The sequence below is a fragment of the Cheilinus undulatus genome, linkage group 14, assembly GCF_018320785.1.
Source record: "Cheilinus undulatus linkage group 14, ASM1832078v1, whole genome shotgun sequence".
Lineage (NCBI taxonomy): Eukaryota > Metazoa > Chordata > Actinopteri > Labriformes > Labridae > Cheilinus > Cheilinus undulatus.
This window is the reverse complement of record NC_054878.1, coordinates 30,071,419-30,091,524: the sequence shown is the minus strand read 5'-3', so window position 1 is coordinate 30,091,524 and position 20,106 is coordinate 30,071,419. Positions and strand designations below refer to the sequence as shown.

The following is a 20,106-nucleotide window of genomic DNA, read 5'->3' as shown; positions in this document are numbered from 1 at the left end:
TGACAAAAAATTTGCTATGAAAAAAACATCAGGATTTACTGTATCAATAAAATTCCAGAGGTAATGGTTGTAGTGTCTTTAAATGGTTGTCACAACAAGGCTTTCTGTTCCCCTTTGCTTTGTTCAAAGCAAAGCTCATCAGTCAGGGAATTTTCTAAATCTTGTAATAACAACAACAACAAAGATGCATCCGTGGATGTGTTACCTTCTTTGAAGATTTCAGTACATCTCCATGAAAAGGAGTCACAGACCTGTTTCAGACAGAGCGTTATTGTGCTCCTTTGCTAGCTCATAGCCTCTTTGTGTGACCTATTTTATTTTTTACAAATACATTTAAAAAGGTCGAGAAATCTTGGCAAAATAGCTGCAGACTCATCCTCTGTTCCTCTTCATTATCATTCATTATCCAATGGCTAATTAAACCATAGGGACATTAGTTGAATGTAATTACCTTTATCTTGGATCTTGTGTCTCCATCAGAAAAGCTACAACACTTTATTTTAGGGAGGATATCAAAGCTTAAAAGAAGTCTGGCAGAAGCTCCCCCTGCCTCGTATCAGAGTCATTAGTTTGTGAAAGATCAATTCGAGTTTTTTTCCTCCTTTGAACTCTCCTTGGGGTAATTTGCTGTTCAGTTACATGATTTATGATGTGGCTGCTGGTAAAATAAATGTTGGAGTAAAGTTAGCTTGTTGTATCTTTCTGAGTCTTTGATGCATTTCCAATTAGATCAGCATCACAGTGATCGAGGCCCGGCAGCTGATAGGCCTCAACATGGACCCAGTGGTGTGTGTGGAGATTGGAGACGACAAGAAATACACATCTATGAAGGAATCCACTAACTGCCCTTACTACAATGAGGTGAGGTCTTTGAACATTTATTTCAACATTTGTTTCCTTTACTGTCTTCTTATACTGTTTCTACTCTAAAAATAATTGTACCTGAGGGGCTGATACTATTTATCTGATCAGTGCAGGATTCTAGGTTACAGATAGACCATAACACCGGCAGAGCTTTGAAAGCCCCACTTGTTGATCCACTGTGTTTAACTTATGATTTTTTGAGTGGGTTAAAACTTTTGATAAATATGCTAATTTACCCCAATGTCGATGAGGCATTTGAACTCCTCACTGCTCCAAGTCATCTCTTTACACGTGTTCTTGTTGGTTAGCTAGCGCCTTGAATACAGAGTGCAGCTGACAGGCTATGTATGTCATTTGTTCACATCTGAATTGAAACAAAGCAAATGAGCCATAGGCGTGAAAGCATTCATATGCTCTATGTATGTGTGTTTTTATGTTCACCATATCACCTAGAAAATAATTAATTAGTATTTCTCTTTTCCTCTGCTATTAGGGACTTTAAATACCAGTTTGCTGTAACACTTGCTTTTGCAACTTTCATCATACCTGGTTTCCTCTAGACTCAAAATAATACATGCTGTTGTTCCCTGTGGCCAGAACAAACTTTTATATGATGGAAGATTATCAGAGTTATTATTTCTGTTTGGCATAAAGTTATAACTTGGACATAAGGAAAGTTAAAAGAGCATGACTAGATATAGCACCAGACATGTTCTTAAAGCAACTGTACACTGTGTGCATGTCTTGCTATTTTGATTTGTTTGGGGATCCTAGAAATGGAAAAAAAAGGTGAATTATTGATTTGCTCTCTCTGCTGCTACAACTGACCCCAACCTTCAAACTTACCCAACCTTTTTCCAGCCTGTTCTAAAGTAAAGCTTCTGTATGAATAGTTCGAAACAGCAATGTTCAGACAAAAGTTAACAAAAGGTTGTCCTTGCTCCATGTTGTTCTAGTGTTCCTGTTTATACTCTTTGGTGTTACACATGATGTCACTCTTATTAAAAGCTTGATCTGGCTATTACCAGTTAATAATAAACTTTTCTTTCTTTGTGAAGGCACATGAATGTAAAGGTTAGTTAATGAGTTTAGTGGATACTGTACAAAAGACATTTGGAAGAAATGAGAATATTTGATTGCTTATATCCTCTCCACCAAGCTGGATTTAACTAGCAATAATCATACTGTGATTAACAGAGCATCTCTCACCTTAATAGAAAAAAATGTAAATAGTGAGATGTCGTTAGTCCTAATAAAAACAGTAAGTCTATGAGCAGGAGGGCTGTATTGAGAAGTAAAAATACATGACTAGCCTTTAAGTTTTCTCTTTGAGTTAATAGTGTATTGACAGAATTTAAACACTTAAGGTAAACCTCATTTACTCTTATGTTCCTGATCAGCAAAGAGTCTCTGAGTCTGAAGTATTGGTAGTGCAGTGGGTCTTGTAGAGCTCAAGCTATGGGTTGAGTCCTGCTGGGAGTAGAAATGACAGTTTGTCTGCTATCGATTTTTTTCTGTGTCTGAAAATCCCCCATGGAGACACAAACTGGAACCCAGGGTGATCCAAATAATCATCCCTCAAGTCTTCTCTCTCTTTGTATTCACACCCTTCAGTCTGAAAGAACGGGATATTTCAAATAGCTTTTCTCAGGAATAATTATCTGACACTGGCTGCATAGGGAAACCATTATCTTCTCCTGTATTCAGGGTTTATAATAATGCTGAAAAGGTAATGTTTTGGGTATGTATGGGTTAGAAGGGCAGGATATTGAGAAAGGGACTGACACGATAGGTAATAGGGTGTTTTTTAATTTTATTTTTGTGTATTAAAGTGCACTCAGGTCACTAGATTATACCACTTCTCCTATATCAGCCTTTTCAGTTTTTCATTTAGTATATATATTTTAGTTTTGTGAGAAGTTTCTGTAGTAGAAAGGTTGCAGAGCAAGCCTACCAGGCTAAGAGGCAGATGCTGTTGCCTAAAAATCTGTCTCAGAAGAAAAGTCAGTGCCCTGCAGTTCTGTGTAGTCTGTCATTGTTGGAGAGCAAGCAATGCCTTTTTCAGTGTCAGTTCAAACCAATAGCACAAGACAGAGGAACAATATGATCCCATGAGACAAATCTTAATCCTTGTGGTGTCTGTGTACACTGCATCGCCCCTGCCTGTAGTCAAAGTGGCCAGAAGCTGCAGTATAGTTTTACTCTATAGCAAAACTTTGATGTCCAACTTTCTATCAGCCATTTCTTTTTAAGCCCTGTATCGCTGCTCACGGAGAGCTAAAGGCCTCAGGGATCAGAGCTGTGATGTGGCCACAGTGTCATCTGTACTTCTGCTGGGTTAAATTGATTTCTTCTGAACTTCAGAGTTATCCAGTAACCATTGTTCTGACACTTTTTACTCCCAGAGCAATTCTGCGAGAGGAATGTGTTATCCAGTACTAAGAGGGAATGAATTTTAATAAGCAAACCTTTTCTCTGCCCTTTTCAGTATTTCGTCTTTGACTTCCACGTCCCTCCTGATGTCATGTTTGACAAGATCATCAAGCTATCAGTAAGTTTTTGGTACCATAAAATACTGATTGCAGTACTCTCTGTTAAAAATGTGATTGATTTGAAGATGATATAATCATAGTAAGGATTTATGTCCACTTGGGGCTTCTGTAGATCTGTTTTCTTTAAATGCAGTGCCATTAATATATACTACCAATAATTGGATTCACCATTATAATAACTTATATTAGAGAGGAGCTCATTAAGTTTGATGTCAAACAAAGCAAACATTGTGGAGACCCCTTCTTGAACATTAAGTCCATCTGTTTTCCCATTACAGTCTCACTTGTGAATTATTTATTGCCTCCAGTTCAATAGTGAATTTGTCAGTTTCATCTTCTTACTTCCTCTTCTTATGTAGGTCATTCACTCCAAAAATCTTCTGCGGAGTGGGACCTTGGTGGGAACCTTCAAGATGGATGTGGGGACTGTTTACTCTCAGCCTGGTAAACTAAATACCAATACTTTTTGGTTTATTGTGCATGGAATCAGTATGAGTGTTTTTTAGTTGAATAATTGATTGGAATTTCTCTCTTAGAACACCAGTTCTACCACAAATGGGCCATCCTGTCTGACCCTGACGACATCACAGCAGGGTGTAAAGGATACATAAAGTGTGACATTGCTGTCGTGGGGAAGGGCGACAACATTAAGACCCCTCACAAGGCCAACGAGACCGATGAAGACGACATAGAGGGGTAATAAGCTGTTAATGATCTGCCAGTTTAAGTTTTTTAACTCTTTTTGAAGAAAACTATTGGGCAACACAATGCCCTTTTGCTCATTTGAACAAAATAACAAAAGATGAATCTGCCATATAACACCATAAATGAAACATAAATTGCATTAAAATGGACAGAGCAACAGCTGCCTGGGAGTGAAGTCAATATATCTAAAGCTCCTCCAAATGACTGGCTGCAGTATCTGTCCTAAACCCAAGTTTCTAAATCACAGTGTGTATAAAATCACCCCCTTTGGTTTTTTTACCCTATTATTGATTGTATAAATAAATCATGATCAATGTAATTCGACTTTTTTGAAGTAAAGAGAAAATAGAAAGAAACTCTTCAATGTCAAAGTGAGAACTGATTTCTACAAAATAGTGTCAATTTAATAAAAATATGTAAGGTAAAATAAGTGATGCTATTAATTTTCACCCCCTTTAAAGTTACTGACCTAATTCAACAGAGGTCCAGTCAATTGGTGCTAGTAGGTCCAGTCACTGATTAATCAGTATTCCTGACTACGATTAGTCCATAAAGACAAGAGAACACTCCAAGCAACTCAGAGAAAAAGTTGTATGTGTCTTTGTTTCATTTTATTTTGATTTTTTTTATTAATATTATCACTATCATCTATTTATTTATTTTTCCCTTTTGTTGTTTGGGTATTTTGGGTCGGTTTTTGTATGAGTAGATGTGATGGAGACTATTTAGTGACTGGGCGGGGTTTTGTTCATGATTGTAGTCAGTGGGCTAATCTGGAACTTATTTCACAGAATACTGCCACAACCTTTGTAAACTGTTTGTACTGTAACCTTTGAAAATTTCTGTGCCAAAATAATAAAAAACAAAGATTTTGGATAAAAGTATAAGTCAGAGGATGGAAAAGATTCCATGGTACTGAACATCCCCTGGAGTTCAGTTAAACACATCATCAAGAAATAGAAGGAATATGGCACATGTGTAAATCTGCGTAGATTACGGCGTCCTCACAACCTTAGTGACGGTGCGAGAAGGTGACCAGTGAGAGAGGCTGCCAAGACACCTATGACTACTCTGAAGGAGTTACAAGCTTCAGCAGCTGTGATGGAAGAGACTCTGCATACAACTGTTGTCCAGGTTCTTCACCAGTCAAAATTTTATGGTAGAGTGGCAAAGAGAAAGTCACTGTTGAAGAAAACTACTCTAAAATCTCGACTAGAGTACACCATATGGCATGTCGGAGACTCCATGGTCAAGTGAGGGAAAGTTTTTGATCAGATGAGCTCAAAATGGTGCTTTTTTGCCTAAGGAGAAGTGACTATGTTTGGCAGACACCAAACACGGCACATCACCACAAACACATCATTTCTACTGTGAAGCACAGTGGTGGCAGCATCATGCTGTGGGGATGTTTCTCAGCTGCTGGCCCTGTAAGGCTTGAAAAGGTAGAGGGTAAAATGAATGTGGCAAAATATAGGAAAATTCTGGAGGACAATCTTTTTCAGTATGTAAAAGAATTACGGCTTGGGAGAAGATTTGTTTTCGAGCCAGACAGTTACCCAAAGTATGCAGTGAAAGCTACACAGAAATGATTTAAGACAGCAGTGTGATTGTTCTTGAGTGGCCAAGTCAATCCAGACCTCAATCCAAGGATTTTTGTCTGGACTTGTAAAGGGTTGTTCACACCCAATCCCTGTGCAACCTGACAAGAGCTTGAACAGTTTTGAAAAGTATGGAGTAAAATTGTAGTGCACTCCTGATTAAGACCTATCCACACAGACTCAGTGCTGTGATTCCATCAAAAAGTGCATCTTCTAAATCCTGACTTGAAGGGAGTGAATATTTATAGGCACTTATTTTACGTTACATATTTTTGTTTAATTGACACTACTTTCTAGAAATCTGTTTTCACTGTGACATTAAATATTTATTTTTTTGTGTCAAACCAGTCAAATTATATTGACCATGATTCATTTATAAAATCCATAAAGGGAAAAACATTCAGGGGGTTGAATACTTTTTATAGGCACTGTACATCACCAGCTCGATATGTAAGAACCCATTGCAGAGGCAACACATCATGAATGTAAGATGATTATTGAACATTTTTAAGAACTTCTTAATATTTTATTAATTTCACCCAGTACTGTTAGAAAGCTTTTATCTCCCAGGCACCACAGTCCTGTCTCTGAATGACTGTTAATCCTTGTGTTTGTATCTAGAAACCTTCTCCTACCAGAGGGCATTCCAGCAGAGAGGCAGTGGGCAAGATTTTATGTGAAGATCTATCGAGCTGAGGGACTTCCCAAAATGAACACCAGCATCATGGCTAATGTGAAGAAGGCCTTCATTGGGGAGAACAGAGACTTGGTGGACCCTTATGTTCAAGTGCAGTTTGCTGGGCAGAAAGTAATTCACCCCTACTCCCCCAATCTCTTATTCTGTGATAGTTTAAAACTGTTATTTTCCCCAATGAGATTTTTGCTGCAGCCAAAGAGCACTCTGTGAGTTTTAGAAGGAACAGGCATTTGCAGTGTGTTTTTATAAGTTAATCTTATAACTATATGTGTATGTTGGAATCATAAAAGACTAGTCTCACATAGTTGAGTAGAAAAGAAAGCAAATTGATCCCATCAAATGATCAAACATTAAAAACACTTATAACTTTACCATTATACACATAAATCTTATGATACAAAAGGAGTGGGAAGAAAGCGTTTCAAAAGAATAAAATTAATCTTTCTGTTTATGCCTTGAGTGGGATTTCCTGAAGTATTTGAGTTATTTGTACCATTTTATCCTCCTGCAAGAATATTTAAGAGGCTAATTTTGGACTTAAAGCAGAAGGCTTTTAGGAAGTAGCATTAAAAAAGCCACAACTCCTCCCTTTGTTGGCTGTGATCCCTGAGATCTCTGAGTCACCCTGGGATTTGTTCTTCAGAAGGCTGGGATCAATACCGGTGACAAATCTGAGCTGGTTTTAAAAATACATGTACCACCTGCTTCTTCAAGGACAGATTCACAGTCTCTCAAGATTGTCTTATTACAAAACACACAGAGAGGATAACTAGTCGCTTTTCTTTATGATGAAATTGGTTCAAAAGAGATTTCCTCCCAACAGGATTTAGAATAGTTTGGAAATTATGAAGAAATCTTCAGCCTTAAATCTCTGCAATCATGGCTTTAGAGGTAAGCTGAAACTAACATCTGTGAAACATATCAAATAGTTTTTTAAAGCTCCCTTTCTTAAAAAACTGAGCCCCAAGAAAGAATCAGTTACACAAAGAGGCCTTTTTAAAACTACATCTGCATGAATTTTCTTGCTTAGAGCTGAAGCCTCATTTAACCTAATGCTGAAGGAACACTGTAACTGGTAGTTAATGTTGTCACTTCTAGTATTTACCACAAAACTGTTACACCTTATCTTTTTAATATGAAAAATGGATTCTCCTTTAAAGCTCTAGTGAGGAACTTAGAACTCTGTGTCCAGGGACAAGGGGGCATTCAAAGAAAAAGAGTAGCAGTAATAGTAAAAACGGGACTAAGTCTTAGGACCCCTACATGGTGGCCGAAACAGTGATTTCTTTGCTTTGCAGTGACTGACCTGCTCGTTAGTACATTTGAAACATAGTGATATTTAACAATAAAAAACCTCATCCTGCTTTATTTTTACAGTCAAAGGTATCACTTATCGAGAATCTTTGTTGTGTAAGATGTAATCAAAGTGTTTCTGTGGTCTTTATCATTTCATCTGAATGCTGCCTGCACCAGCTATTTCAGACATTAAAAATAACTATTTAGATGTAATCAGTGTAAATTTATATATATATGTGTATATATATATATATGTATATATATAAAAATAAGGTTGCTGCTGTTTAGAGGAAGCACAAAGCTCCCTTGAGTGCTATTATAAGAAAAACAATATCAGCCACTATAACCTGAGGATTAGAGCAGTGTAACAACCCACTGCAAATGTCTTTGCTTTGTCCTCCTTGAACTAAAGTGTCACCCTCGTGTGTCTTCAGGGGAAGACTTCAGTCCAGAAGAGCAGTTATGAACCAATCTGGAATGAGCAGGTCGTCTTCACTGAGCTCTTTCCTCCACTCTGCAAACGCATGAAGGTTCAGATACGAGATTCTGATAAGGTCAACGACGTTGCCATCGGAACCCACTTCATTGACCTCCGAAAGATATCAAATGATGGTGACAAAGGTAGGTCAGAACACACAGTTTTTCTTGTTGGCATTGATTATCTTTCTGTAACATTAATCAATCCATCTGAACCAGTTAATATTTAACTGTATGCAGTGATTAGCTTGGCTGCTGTCGATCATGGGCTCAAAAACATGTGACCTATCTGACCCTCTGCTAATGACTGCATAATTTTAGTGGATAACATTCAAATTTACCTGAAGTCATTACATATATTTCCATATATTAAACCATCCATTGATATTAAACATCCCCTGATAAAGTAGTACATAAAAAAATCTTCTCAAAGGTGCTGCAGTGCTGCATTTCTGCCCATTTATCAAGTTTCTTAGCCATGAATGGGAAACTAAATACTGCAAAGGAACGGGACGTGACTATTCCCTAACTACTTCTTTGCTGAATTTTTGTGAAGTTATGTCGCTCTCCTGTTTATGATATGTCTTTGTTGTTTAAGTTGCTGCTGAAAACATCCTGTTTCCTCATGTTGCTCTTCAAAATAAAAGTATTCAATGGCATTCAGTTATTATTAAAGGCTTTTATTGTAGGGACAGAACTAGTCTATCATCGGATATTATACTAAAGTTTAGCATTGCAATGCTGACAGACATGAGAGATTGAATTGTTGCTGCTTGGAGAGAGACAGCCCCAGGTTGCTTCTTTTAATCATCCAGGACTAAAGGATAAAAAATATGGATTAAAATACCTTCAGCAGGTAAGATGTTTGTTCCTGCAGGACCTGGTTCAGGTGAGAAATGGACAAGCACTCCAGCAATTAGACTGCCTCTGACCTTACCGTGAACTCTGGTCAGAGAGCAAAACCTCAATATTTTCAAAGACGAAGGACTTTCAAGTTCTGTTACTAAGTTTTGGGTTGTTATGAGGGACTGAAATAAACACTTGTGTCTCTGTATGACCTATAAAAGCAAAGCAGACTATCTGCAAGAAGATTGATTTGTTTTTTATAAAGTTGACTGTGGATAAAGACTTTTTAAACTTTTTTTTAAATTTAAAAATACTGCTTAGACAGCACTGAGGAGTTGAGAGGGACTGCTTTCTTCACAGTGAGAAAAATCCTCACAAAATTAGGTTCCTCACAGGAGCTTTATGTCGAGATTAAATCAATCAAACTTTATTTGTATTCATCACCAATGTTATATCAAAACATTTTACAAAGGGGCACATCTCAGTGTTGTATTATTTACAAAGACCCAACACTAATCCAGCATGAGCTTAGCACTAAGCCACATTTAGTAACATTACAATGGCAATGAAAAACTTTATTTTAACAGACAAAATCCTCAAGCAGATCTCGACTCATTTTGAACAGCTATCAGCTGAAGCTACGTTGGAGATTTAAGTTGGTAGAGAGAGGTGCAGAACAAGAGACTTATTTTCCTCTATAAGGCTATAATTTCAATAACAATGGCTACAGTATGTGTAGAACTAGCAGAAATAATCATGTGTGATGATAGACTGAACATTCTAATATTAGCATTAGCTAACACTACGATGGTTGCAAAAATGGGGAAAATCGATACTGGCAGTTTTAACAGTTAAAGTTGGGTTGCTCTTAGACTTCTGTTTTCAAAAAAAGGATGGTAGATACATGGCCAATGTTTGTAGTTGATATGGTCTTTCAGGCAGCAGGCTGTTGTGGTAAAAATGATGGTAAAAAATAAAGATATTCTTGTGGGTTACTTCATCTTCTGATCGGTATTTTTCCTTCTCTCCCTCCTCCAGGGTTTTTGCCCACTATGGGTCCAGCTTGGGTCAACATGTACGGCTCCACACGTCAGTACACTCTGATGGACGAGCACCAGGACCTGAACGACGGACTTGGTGAGGGTGTGTCTTTCAGAGCCCGTCTCCTTCTCTCCATCGCTGTAGAGATCCTGGACACCACATCACCTGAAATCATCAGCTCCACTGAGGTGCAGATGGAGACGGTCTCCAACATCTCAGAGGTAAGAACATGCTTGTAGACTCAGATAAGTTGTTTCTGGAGATTTTATTCCTTGGTTAAAGTGCTTGAGCTTTTTATTTAATGAGAAGGTTTTAATTGATTGTAAATTCCTTTACATTTAACATCCATCTACATTCATTACTGAAACCAAATTAAGCAACAAAACAGTCAAAGAAAATGCTGTTAAGCTGAGCTGTTACCCATTTAAACAACATGCTGTCTGGCCTTTTCTGACCTAACAATAAACAGTGTGATGCCATAATCTGCCATTGTATTGGCATGTGTGGAGTTAACAGCTCATGGGGGAAATCAGAAACATCAGAAGCTTTGCTCCAGGGTGGAGCTGGCAGCTGTTGGGCTACTAGGCTGTTAAGATGTAAATGTTTCTCCTGGGAGCTTCAGTCTTTTCTGGCAGCATGAGCCTGTGGACGCATGAGGAAAGTACCGATCAATACCAATCAAAGAAGGGGCAGAAAAGTCTGCCCCCTAAATGTTGAACTTGAGTATTGTTTAGATTGAAATTATCAACAACAACACAAAGAGAAATATCTCATCGCATCAAGTTTAGATAGATACCCCCCACCCTCGTCAAAATTTTGTTGAGGAATAACCTAATCATGAATCAGTACCATGATCATTAATTGAGTAATCAATGCTTTTCCTCAGTGAACAAATTTTAAGGGTCAACTATCATTGGAGTTTTCAGACCAGATTAAGGATGATCTCCAGATGATAATACTATTTTGAGATGTCTTTATTTTTTTGCCTAAACTTTGGGAGTAACATTTTCAATACAAACTTCCCATCTGATTAAAGAAATTGATACAATGCCCTGTATTTAGCCTAAAGAAAATACTAATCTAACTCCTGCTGTAAACATGCTTGAAATTTGGATCACTTTGTTGTGGCATCACATTTCTTTCCACTCTTTTAGGTAGGGATGGGATTTGAAAAGATTTATTGACATTGATGCCATTATCAGTGCTTCTCACCAATTCAATTTTTTGTCCGTTCTTTTATCAGTTCCTTTCTGTGAATATTCTTTTAAGAAAAAGTAGACTATAAAAGTTTTCTCTCATAACATCTCAAATTATATTGAGTCCCCTTCTCTCTGAACACTAAACAAGATGTATGCCACCTTCAGTGAGGGTCAGTGACAAGTAGACTTCAATTTCTGGCTATAATAAACAGTTTTGATAACAGAGTGTTAAACATCAAGTGTTTTGGGTAGAGAACATGCTAAAATAGAAACAAAAATTCACTTTTTTTGTTGGAAGTGTCTCAGTTAAAACAAACTGCTTTCTTGATCTCTGAACTTCAATTGAAGTACAAAACTACTGCTCATTTTCTTTAAAAATAAAACACTTCAAATAGATGTTAAAATAGTCTCTGGATCTTAGCTCTCTGGACGTATAAAAATATATTGAACTCTTTTACAAAACAGTTCTTGCCTTGCATCAAATCACAGTTTAACAGATATTGCGTGCCATGCTGTTTACACCAATTTTTTAGAAATGATTCCACACTTTAGACTGCTTTAGACTGTCCTCTTGTGAGACCGTGTTTTTCAAGGCACATAGAAATCAGTCATCGATAAGGGAATCTTTAAGATTAAAATCAAATCATGTCAATAAATTAAACCAATTGGAACCAGTTCTCAGCTGGAACTGGTTCTGGATTACCATATCTACTTTTAAGCTATGCTTCACCCCTGATCAGTCAAGCCACTGCTGTATAAAACTAGTTCAGTAAAAATCAAATAGAATGCAAAATACTTTATTCTGACCCAGTCCTATTTTTAATACAGCACATTTTAAAAACACATTTCTTCTCTACTTGCATGAACAAGCAGAAATTTGTCCTTGGCTTAAGAATTCAAATTACAAAATGCCATTTCAACACAGGAATGATAAAAGCACAGTCTCAAGTCATAGTTCACAGAAAGTATCACTATGCGGTAGAATCTGAAAAAAATTATCACTGCAGTAGGCTTTCTTATGCCCTCAGCAGTGGCGGCTCCTGAAAAGCTAGTCTCAGTAAAAGTGAGTGTTTTATATTCTGTTTATATATCATTTGACCTTGTTTTGGGTGACAGACTGAAAATGTTCCCTCAACATTGGACGAAAAGAACTAATCTAAATTTTTGTGCCAGTTGGCTCATTTCTGCACATCCATAATATCATATGATAAATCATAGGTTTTTTAAGTCTCTGCTGTGATAATTAAGCCTATATTGCTGTTTCTACCACAACAACCAAACATGACTAGACTATAGAACTGTTTTCTCTTTTTTAAATATTTTATTTCCTATGTTTGGTATATACTTGCTTTAAAAGCCAAAGGCTATAGCTCTGCCTTTGGTGTCTGTGGCTCACTTTTTTACATTTTTCTGTAATGTTTTGTGATTCATATTGAGTCTGGCAACCATTTTAACCTTGTTTAAGCCACAATGGTCCAAGCTGTAACACTGTAACTAGAAGGCATTGCATTCAACGGCTTCATATAACAATCCTAAAAGAAAAACATGTTCTAATTAATATTTCATATTTTAATAACAACCACATAAACGAATAAAAGCATCAAGGGTCAGAAAATATGTTGGAAAAGCACTTGTACAAATGAAGTTCACTCACACGTGTGATGTGTGAGTGGTTTTACTTAGTGGATCAGTTATTCAGAGCAGAGGCTGGTCGACTTTATGAGTGTTATGAATATCTAGAGAGAGATTCACGTTCATTCCTATACAAACTCTACAGTAAAACAGACAATAAAATGAACGCTCTTCAGTCTGGTAAAATGATCATTATCTTTCTTATTTCTATCTTCCTCCATCCATCAGAGCGCCACGGGGAAAATGGAAGAGTTCTTCCTCTTTGGTTCCTTCCTGGAGGCCACCATGATTGACAGGAAGATTGGTGACAAAGCAATAAGTTTTGAAATCACAATCGGTAAACAAACCTCTCTCCGCCTTGTTAACATTGACCTCCATCACAAGTTTACAACACAACAGAGAAATATGTACAAAAATCAATCGCTGCCATCACTGAGTATGCTCTCTGTCCCCATGACAGGTAACTATGGCAACCAGATAGATGGTGTAAGCAAGCCTTCATCAACAAAAAAGAAGAAAAAGGATGGAGAAGAAGAAGAGGAGAATGAGCTCATCCAGAATTCGAGTGAGGATGAGGCGGACGAAGATGGGGACCTGGTTTCTGTGTCCACCACCCCTCTGATGAAGCCTATGATCACAGACAGGTCAGGGGGCAAAGGTCAAAGGGCTGATGTTAAGGGTTGTATGGAAGAATTCCAATTATGTTTCAGTGCAGTGAAAGCCAAGTTTAGCCATTTGAATTGGATGTTCAGTGCTTTTCTAGTCTCAGCGATTGCACAGTGAATGAGGAGAAAAATGACGTCAGACACAGAAATCCTTTACACATTCAGATTATTTACCAAACGTGGTTTAACAAGGAGAGACAAGTCACTGTAAAAGAAACATCTTTTTTGATGTGATGTGATGTAGTTCTTGTGAGAGTCTTTAGGGCTTTAATTCCACAGGGAGATAGGGTGATCAAAGGATGTCTGCAACAACAACATTGATTCCCTATCCCCTGTAAAGTCTAGATACTGTCAGTGTTCCCTAATGATGCTGTCTGAGGCTGATTAAACGATGAATGTGGTCAAACTTCCAAAACTGGACAGTGATGGTAAAGTGCAGGGTTAAACGCAATGGCATAAATTAACCAAAGCATGATTAAGCTATATTCAACAAAAAAGGACCGCAGCTGCACAATATACTTACAGTTACTGAGCAGAACCGTCCTATTGGATAGATGTGACCATGTGATGAGAACATTTGATAACGGAAGATTTATGGAAGAAATGCAACACAGTGAGATAAAATTTAATCAGCACTTAGAATGTTGTTCCCTGACTGTATTTTCACTAAGATTTCATTTAAGTGTACAGTTTATAGCTTTAGGTTTTTGATAAGCTGGTTTTGTTTGTTTTGCATCCATTCAGGAATTACTTCCATCTCCCCTACTTTGAAAAGAAGCCTTGTGTCTACATCAAGAGCTGGTGGCAGGACCAGAGGAGACGACTGTATAACTCCAACATGATGGACAAGATTGCTGATAAGCTGGTCAGTTAACACATCTCTCCTCTTTGTGGAAGGTTTGCTCTTAGAGCTACTATGAGGATATTTTAAATCATTTTTCTACCTTGGTGGAAAACCCTGTAAATCTTAGAGAGATATTGCATGTGGTTTTAAGTGAGCTAGCATGAAGCACTTGTTTATAATAAATGTATTAGCCACGGGAGATCAGCGCTGTAGGTGGGAGAACGTGCAGTATATACTTTGGTTGGAGACGGCAGGAGCTGGGGATCAGACCCATAACTGATGTCAGCATGCCAACATTTTTAAAATGAAAGTAAACTCAGAACACATCTGTGTTTACTATAAATATATATGGTGATAGATTGTAAGTCTCTTATTATTTAAATTTCACCCAATGATGGTGCTAAATAAAAAGGAATAAATGTCTACAATGCATCTGCCTCTGCACGTTATAATTGTATTATAGTAATTAGCTGTGTTTCGGGATTTGTGAAAGATGTTTTGATGTCAACATTTAAGCGTTGACAGCTAAATTTGTCCTAAGCAGCAGTTTTTTGTTACATTTCTGTCTCTACAGGAGGAGGGATTGAATGATGTTCAGGAGATCATTAAAACAGAAAAGGCTTTTCCTGAGCGCAGACTCAGGGGAGTGCTGGAGGAGCTCAGCGTCGGCTGCAGGCAAGCTACATAAAAATAATCATTTGTCATGGTCCTGCAATAAAAACTGGGATTCTTACCCAGGGGTCAGTAAAGAAACAAATGGTGTGTCCAAATGCTAAAAGCTGTGAAACTATTTAAAGAACTGAAAGAGTAACTATGTTTAGAGCTGCTTAAATATGCACATTAAAAGCTCTTGGAAGATCTCTGCAGTCTGCATAAAATCCCCAGACTCTTCTAAGACTGAAACATTGCTAAAGCAATCATTATGGTTATGATTACAGAAATAAAGCAGTTTCTTTGTTTTTTCTTTGTCTCTATGCATGGTTACTTGTTTTCCCGTAAAGACATCTTGACTGCTTGCTTGTTAAATGAGAGTCCCACATTCAAAGGAATTGCATTTTTAAACAGTTTAATGCAGAAAATTAATTATTAATTTGAAAAAAATCAATCCTTTTTCATGTTTCCTCTTTTATTTTCTGATATTACAGCCGTTTTGTGACGCTTGCTAACAAGGACGTTAACCAGGCAGGAAGAACCAAACTGGATCGAGAGCGGCTCAAGTCCTGCATGAGAGAGATGGTATGATTTACACTTTTGCAACAGTGACACAGAGACGTGATGTGAGTGGCAGAAGGAAAGATGAAGCTGTGATTAATGACATCAATTATGTTGCTGTGCAGTCTCCTATCCCAGAGCCTCAGTGCCTATATTGAAAAGAGCCCTTGTAAAGGCCATGCGAGGAAAATTAATTTTTGAGAGACTTGACTACTTTGATTAATTACTCACAAAACATTCAAATATTTTTGTAGCACAGTCTTAATCTCAGCAATGTTTTCTTATTCACATTTCTGTACAACTGTGAGACAACTTTGATTGCTTCTAAGAAAATGCAAAGAGAATACAAAGTGTGCTGAAAATCATAAAGGGTTGTGGGCTGAGAAGGAGACATTTTTAACTTGAATTTGATTCAGTGGTAAACTATACATGATTATTCACTTCAATGTTTTTTTCAATTATTACCTTTTGCTTTTGATTACTTTCCTCAAGACAAGCAAATGTGAAAAATTTGAGATGGTTTTATTATTTTCTAAATGTTGTTGTATTCTAGGTCAGAATTAATCTATTTGTTATATTATTTTATAAAACAAGTAGCTACAAATTAATGCAGTTGTGCAAAAGCATAAAGTTAAATGCTCTGTTAATGTCCTGAATCCTGAATGAGTGTTGTGAGACAAGAATGGATACCTATTGCAAATTTTTGAAGCCAAAAAAGTACAGTGTAAACTTAAATTATGTAATAAAAGCAATGGTGTGAGAGAGAATGTAAGTACTGCAATCAAAGGTACTTTAATTGCAGTACAATGCAAGTTTGTTCAGAAACTCTCTTTATAAAAAATGTATTATTTTCAGTATATTAACATCTATATATACAGTGCTGTAAAAAACTGTTTTTACCCCCTACTTGCATTCTTTTTTTCATACTTTTTACACTTTAATGTTTCATCATCAAAAAAATAATAATTTCAATATTTGACAGTGATAACCTGTGGAAATACTCAGGTTATAGATGATTTTTTTTTTTCATTTATGAAGGGGAAAAGCCTTATAAACGTACCTGGCCCCATGCGAAAAAGTAATTACGATCTAAAGACATTCAAGAACAGATAAGAAATAAAATCAGTGACATCTATAAGTCTGGAAAGGGTCATAAAGCCATTTTGGGACGTCACTGAACTATGATGAAAGCCATTATCCACAAATGGAGAAAACGTTGAGCAGTGGTGAACCTTCCCGGGAGTGGCTGTCAATGACTCGTCCATGAGGTCATAAAAACCCCAGAACATTTAGAGATATTTGCACACCTCACTTGACTCAGTTAAGATCAGTGTTCACAATACAATAAGAGAGACTGGGCAAAAATAGCATCCACTGGAGAGTTCCAATCTGATTGGGATGCTGCGACATGACCTTAAGCAGGCCATGCGTGCTGGAAAACTCTCCCATGTGGCTGAATTAAAACAATTCTGCAGTGTAGAGTGGGCAATAATTCCTCCACAGTGATGTCAAATGCTTGCTTGCAGTTGTATCCGCCAAGGATGGCACAACCAGTTATTAGGTTTAGGGGGCAATTACTTTTTTGGATGGCTTTTTCCCTTAATGAAAAAAATCATTATTTAAAGCTATTTTGTATGCGCTCAGGTTATCTTGTTCTAACGTTACAAATTGTTTGATGAGACATCATTAAAAAGCAATTCGGCACAAGCAAAGAGGTGAATGTGTTTATTTATGTGTGCAGGGTTTCACTTTCTTTGCTCAGTATGCTTCTTCATCTCTCACCCTCCTCCGCAGGACAGCATGGCCCAGCAGGCCAAACAGATCCGGACTCAGGTGAAGAAAAACACAGTCAGGGACAAACTCAAACTGGTGCAGAACTTTCTGCAGAAGCTTCGATTTCTGGCTGATGAGGTACAGATCGATCACAGACTCAGAATTAATGCACAGAGATGCCAATGCAGAATAAATGTGTAATAGAATTCATTAATTTCTAAGATATATCAAGTATAAGGGAACAGGACTTGTAAAGGATCTTGTGTGGTTATCTTGTCCAGCCTCAGCACAGCATCCCAGATGTTTTTGTCTGGATGATGACCAACAACAAGCGCATCGCTTATGCCCGCATTCCTTCTAAAGACATTCTGTATTCTATCGTGGACGAGGAAACCGGAAAGGACTGTGGAAAAGTCAAAGCTGTATTCCTCAAGGTGCAACAACCTCTGCCTGCCGTTCTTACAGTTAAACAGCTTTTCTCATTTGAACACATGTTAATGATTTTCATCTTTTCTCTAATCTTAAAGACCTTATACCTCTCATTGATTTTCAAATTTAGGTTACACGACTCTGTTGCCTGCATTGTTAGGTGATCTGCAGAAGTGAATACACAAAATACATTATTGACAAGTATGATGGTGAATAGGCTTGTAAATCTATAAAAGCTGCCGAGAGAGAAAATCAATGAGCAGGTCTCTTAATATTTATGGATTGGGCTGTGTTGCAGCATTGTCTGCATAATGTTAGATGATTGATTCTCTCACACTAAATAACACCAAAGAGGGATGTCATACATACATTGCTTTTTTTTCCAGTAGCCCATTCTCATGTTTTGACCCACAGCTGCCGGGTAAGAAGGGGTTCGGTCCTGCCGGCTGGACAGTCCAGGCTAAGCTGGAGTTGTATCTGTGGCTCGGCCTGAACAAGCAGAGGAAGGACTTCCTCAATGGTCTGCCTAATGGTTTTGAAGAGATCAAAGCAGTTAAAAGTGGCCCTGGTCTTCACTCTGTACCACCTGTCTGTCTGGTCTACGACAGTAAGTACACAATAAACTTTATCATTAAACTTCACCTTACAATCATATCTCTGTCCTGCTGCTCTTGCCTCTTGGTTTTGGCAGAATGTTAAATATCATTTGTGCATGTCTGTCCTTTTTTCACATTGAAATTTTAAATATCACTGGCTGCTGTGACACTTCAATCTCTCCCCTGTAAGTGAAGAAGATAATCTATTTAAAATGACTAAATGTGACAGTTATGCTCAAGTGAGCAGCTGAACAACTTGTCAGTGCTTGTTCCAAGTAACTGTGACTGAAACATTAACATTTAGAAGGGTTACACTTGCAGAGGAGGAATTGTTTAAAGCTGTCAAACAAGTTGCTATCACAGAGATCTCTTTAATAGTAGTTTGGATCAATACTGATATAATGGTATAAAACAATATGATATGACACAATTCAAACTAATACAGTAGAATATGGTGTGAGCAGTACAGTATGATACAATAAGGTAAAAACGGTGAATAGATTGAGCTTGTAGAGCACTTTTCTAGTCATCTGACCACTTAAAGTGCTTTTACACCATAGGTCACACTTAAGCTGGGCATACACTGTGCAGTTTAAAGCTGACTGTAACAGTCATGGTGGAAAGTCAGCTCACGCTGTGGGATTGAAATGTTTACAACACATGGCCAACACTTTTTACAGATTTATGTCCTTGTCTCGTTTTCACTGCTGAAAAAGCTACAAACTGATTGAAAATGCTTTTGCTTTCTCACAGGCATAAACAGCTTTGCCAGCAAACACAACCAGCAGCTAAATTATAACAAATATTCTGTCAACTAAATGATGAGAATTTCAGCTCTTTTTAGCGATCCAGATTTTTTGGTTTAGGACAGCAATATGAACCATTTTTTAAGGTCTTCATCTGGCTCATGATGGAAGGGAAAGGCACATTAAAAAGGCATACCTGCTGTTTTCATGGTTATTAAAGATGCTGTCCTACAGTTTGAAAAGGAAAAAAATACCCCAAAGTTGACCTCAAACGGAATCTGCTCGTGATTCTGCTCTTACTGTGTTCAGTTGTGCGACCAAACATCAAGCATGCCGAGATATAATGCATTTTTGCCACATTAAATTGTGACTGCTTGTACAGAGACGGTCAAAGTCTTCTTCTTTTAATAATTTACGACTAACTACATTTGAAATATGGAATAAAACACACACCTTTGGCTGGTAAGATGTTTGTTCCTGCTGTGCCTGGTTCATGTGAAAAATAGAAAAATATACAAGCACTCCAGCAATTATCCTTCCCCCGACCTCGTGGTATGGCCAGAGCAGCTGTCTGGCTCTGTGCCAAAGCAGAGAGACAGACATTGGGGATTAAATGTACTGTTTTCTGGCACAAATCTCTCCATTATGAAACTTTTAATGACCCGTAGGCCACTGTGGCTGATAGATTTGGGACATTTACCTCACAGTGACTAAAAAACACAGCATGTAGCTGGCTGTTAACTGTCATTGTGGGTAGTGACATCAACTAACAACAGAGGCAGAGGGCAGAGTAATTCCCCATAGCAACCAGTGATGTGGTGGGACACTTTCTAACGGTCTAAATCCAAAAGTCAGCCACACATTTATATCAGTGTTTTCACATGTTTACATCACATTATTCCAACATATCTAGTGTGTTAAGACACAAAGTTTG

General features: G+C 37.6%; 1 protein-coding gene across 19 annotated transcripts in view; it reads left to right on the top strand.

The window, feature by feature from the left end:
• The window catches only part of otofa (otoferlin a), a 126,096-nt gene that overhangs the window by 77,500 nt on the left and 28,490 nt on the right, over positions 1-20,106 (top strand). For all 19 annotated transcript variants that reach the window (XM_041804545.1, XM_041804538.1, XM_041804546.1 and 16 more), the window contains 15 exons: positions 730-861; positions 3,353-3,415; positions 3,776-3,860; positions 3,953-4,112; positions 6,341-6,527; positions 8,147-8,333; positions 10,074-10,297; positions 13,136-13,244; positions 13,368-13,551; positions 14,317-14,437; positions 14,991-15,091; positions 15,562-15,652; positions 17,423-17,539; positions 17,683-17,835; positions 18,245-18,437. In XM_041804545.1, the coding sequence (XP_041660479.1) occupies positions 730-861; positions 3,353-3,415; positions 3,776-3,860; positions 3,953-4,112; positions 6,341-6,527; positions 8,147-8,333; positions 10,074-10,297; positions 13,136-13,244; positions 13,368-13,551; positions 14,317-14,437; positions 14,991-15,091; positions 15,562-15,652; positions 17,423-17,539; positions 17,683-17,835; positions 18,245-18,437 (2,107 nt within the window). The remainder of the gene's footprint in view (positions 1-729; positions 862-3,352; positions 3,416-3,775; positions 3,861-3,952; positions 4,113-6,340; positions 6,528-8,146; positions 8,334-10,073; positions 10,298-13,135; positions 13,245-13,367; positions 13,552-14,316; positions 14,438-14,990; positions 15,092-15,561; positions 15,653-17,422; positions 17,540-17,682; positions 17,836-18,244; positions 18,438-20,106) is intronic.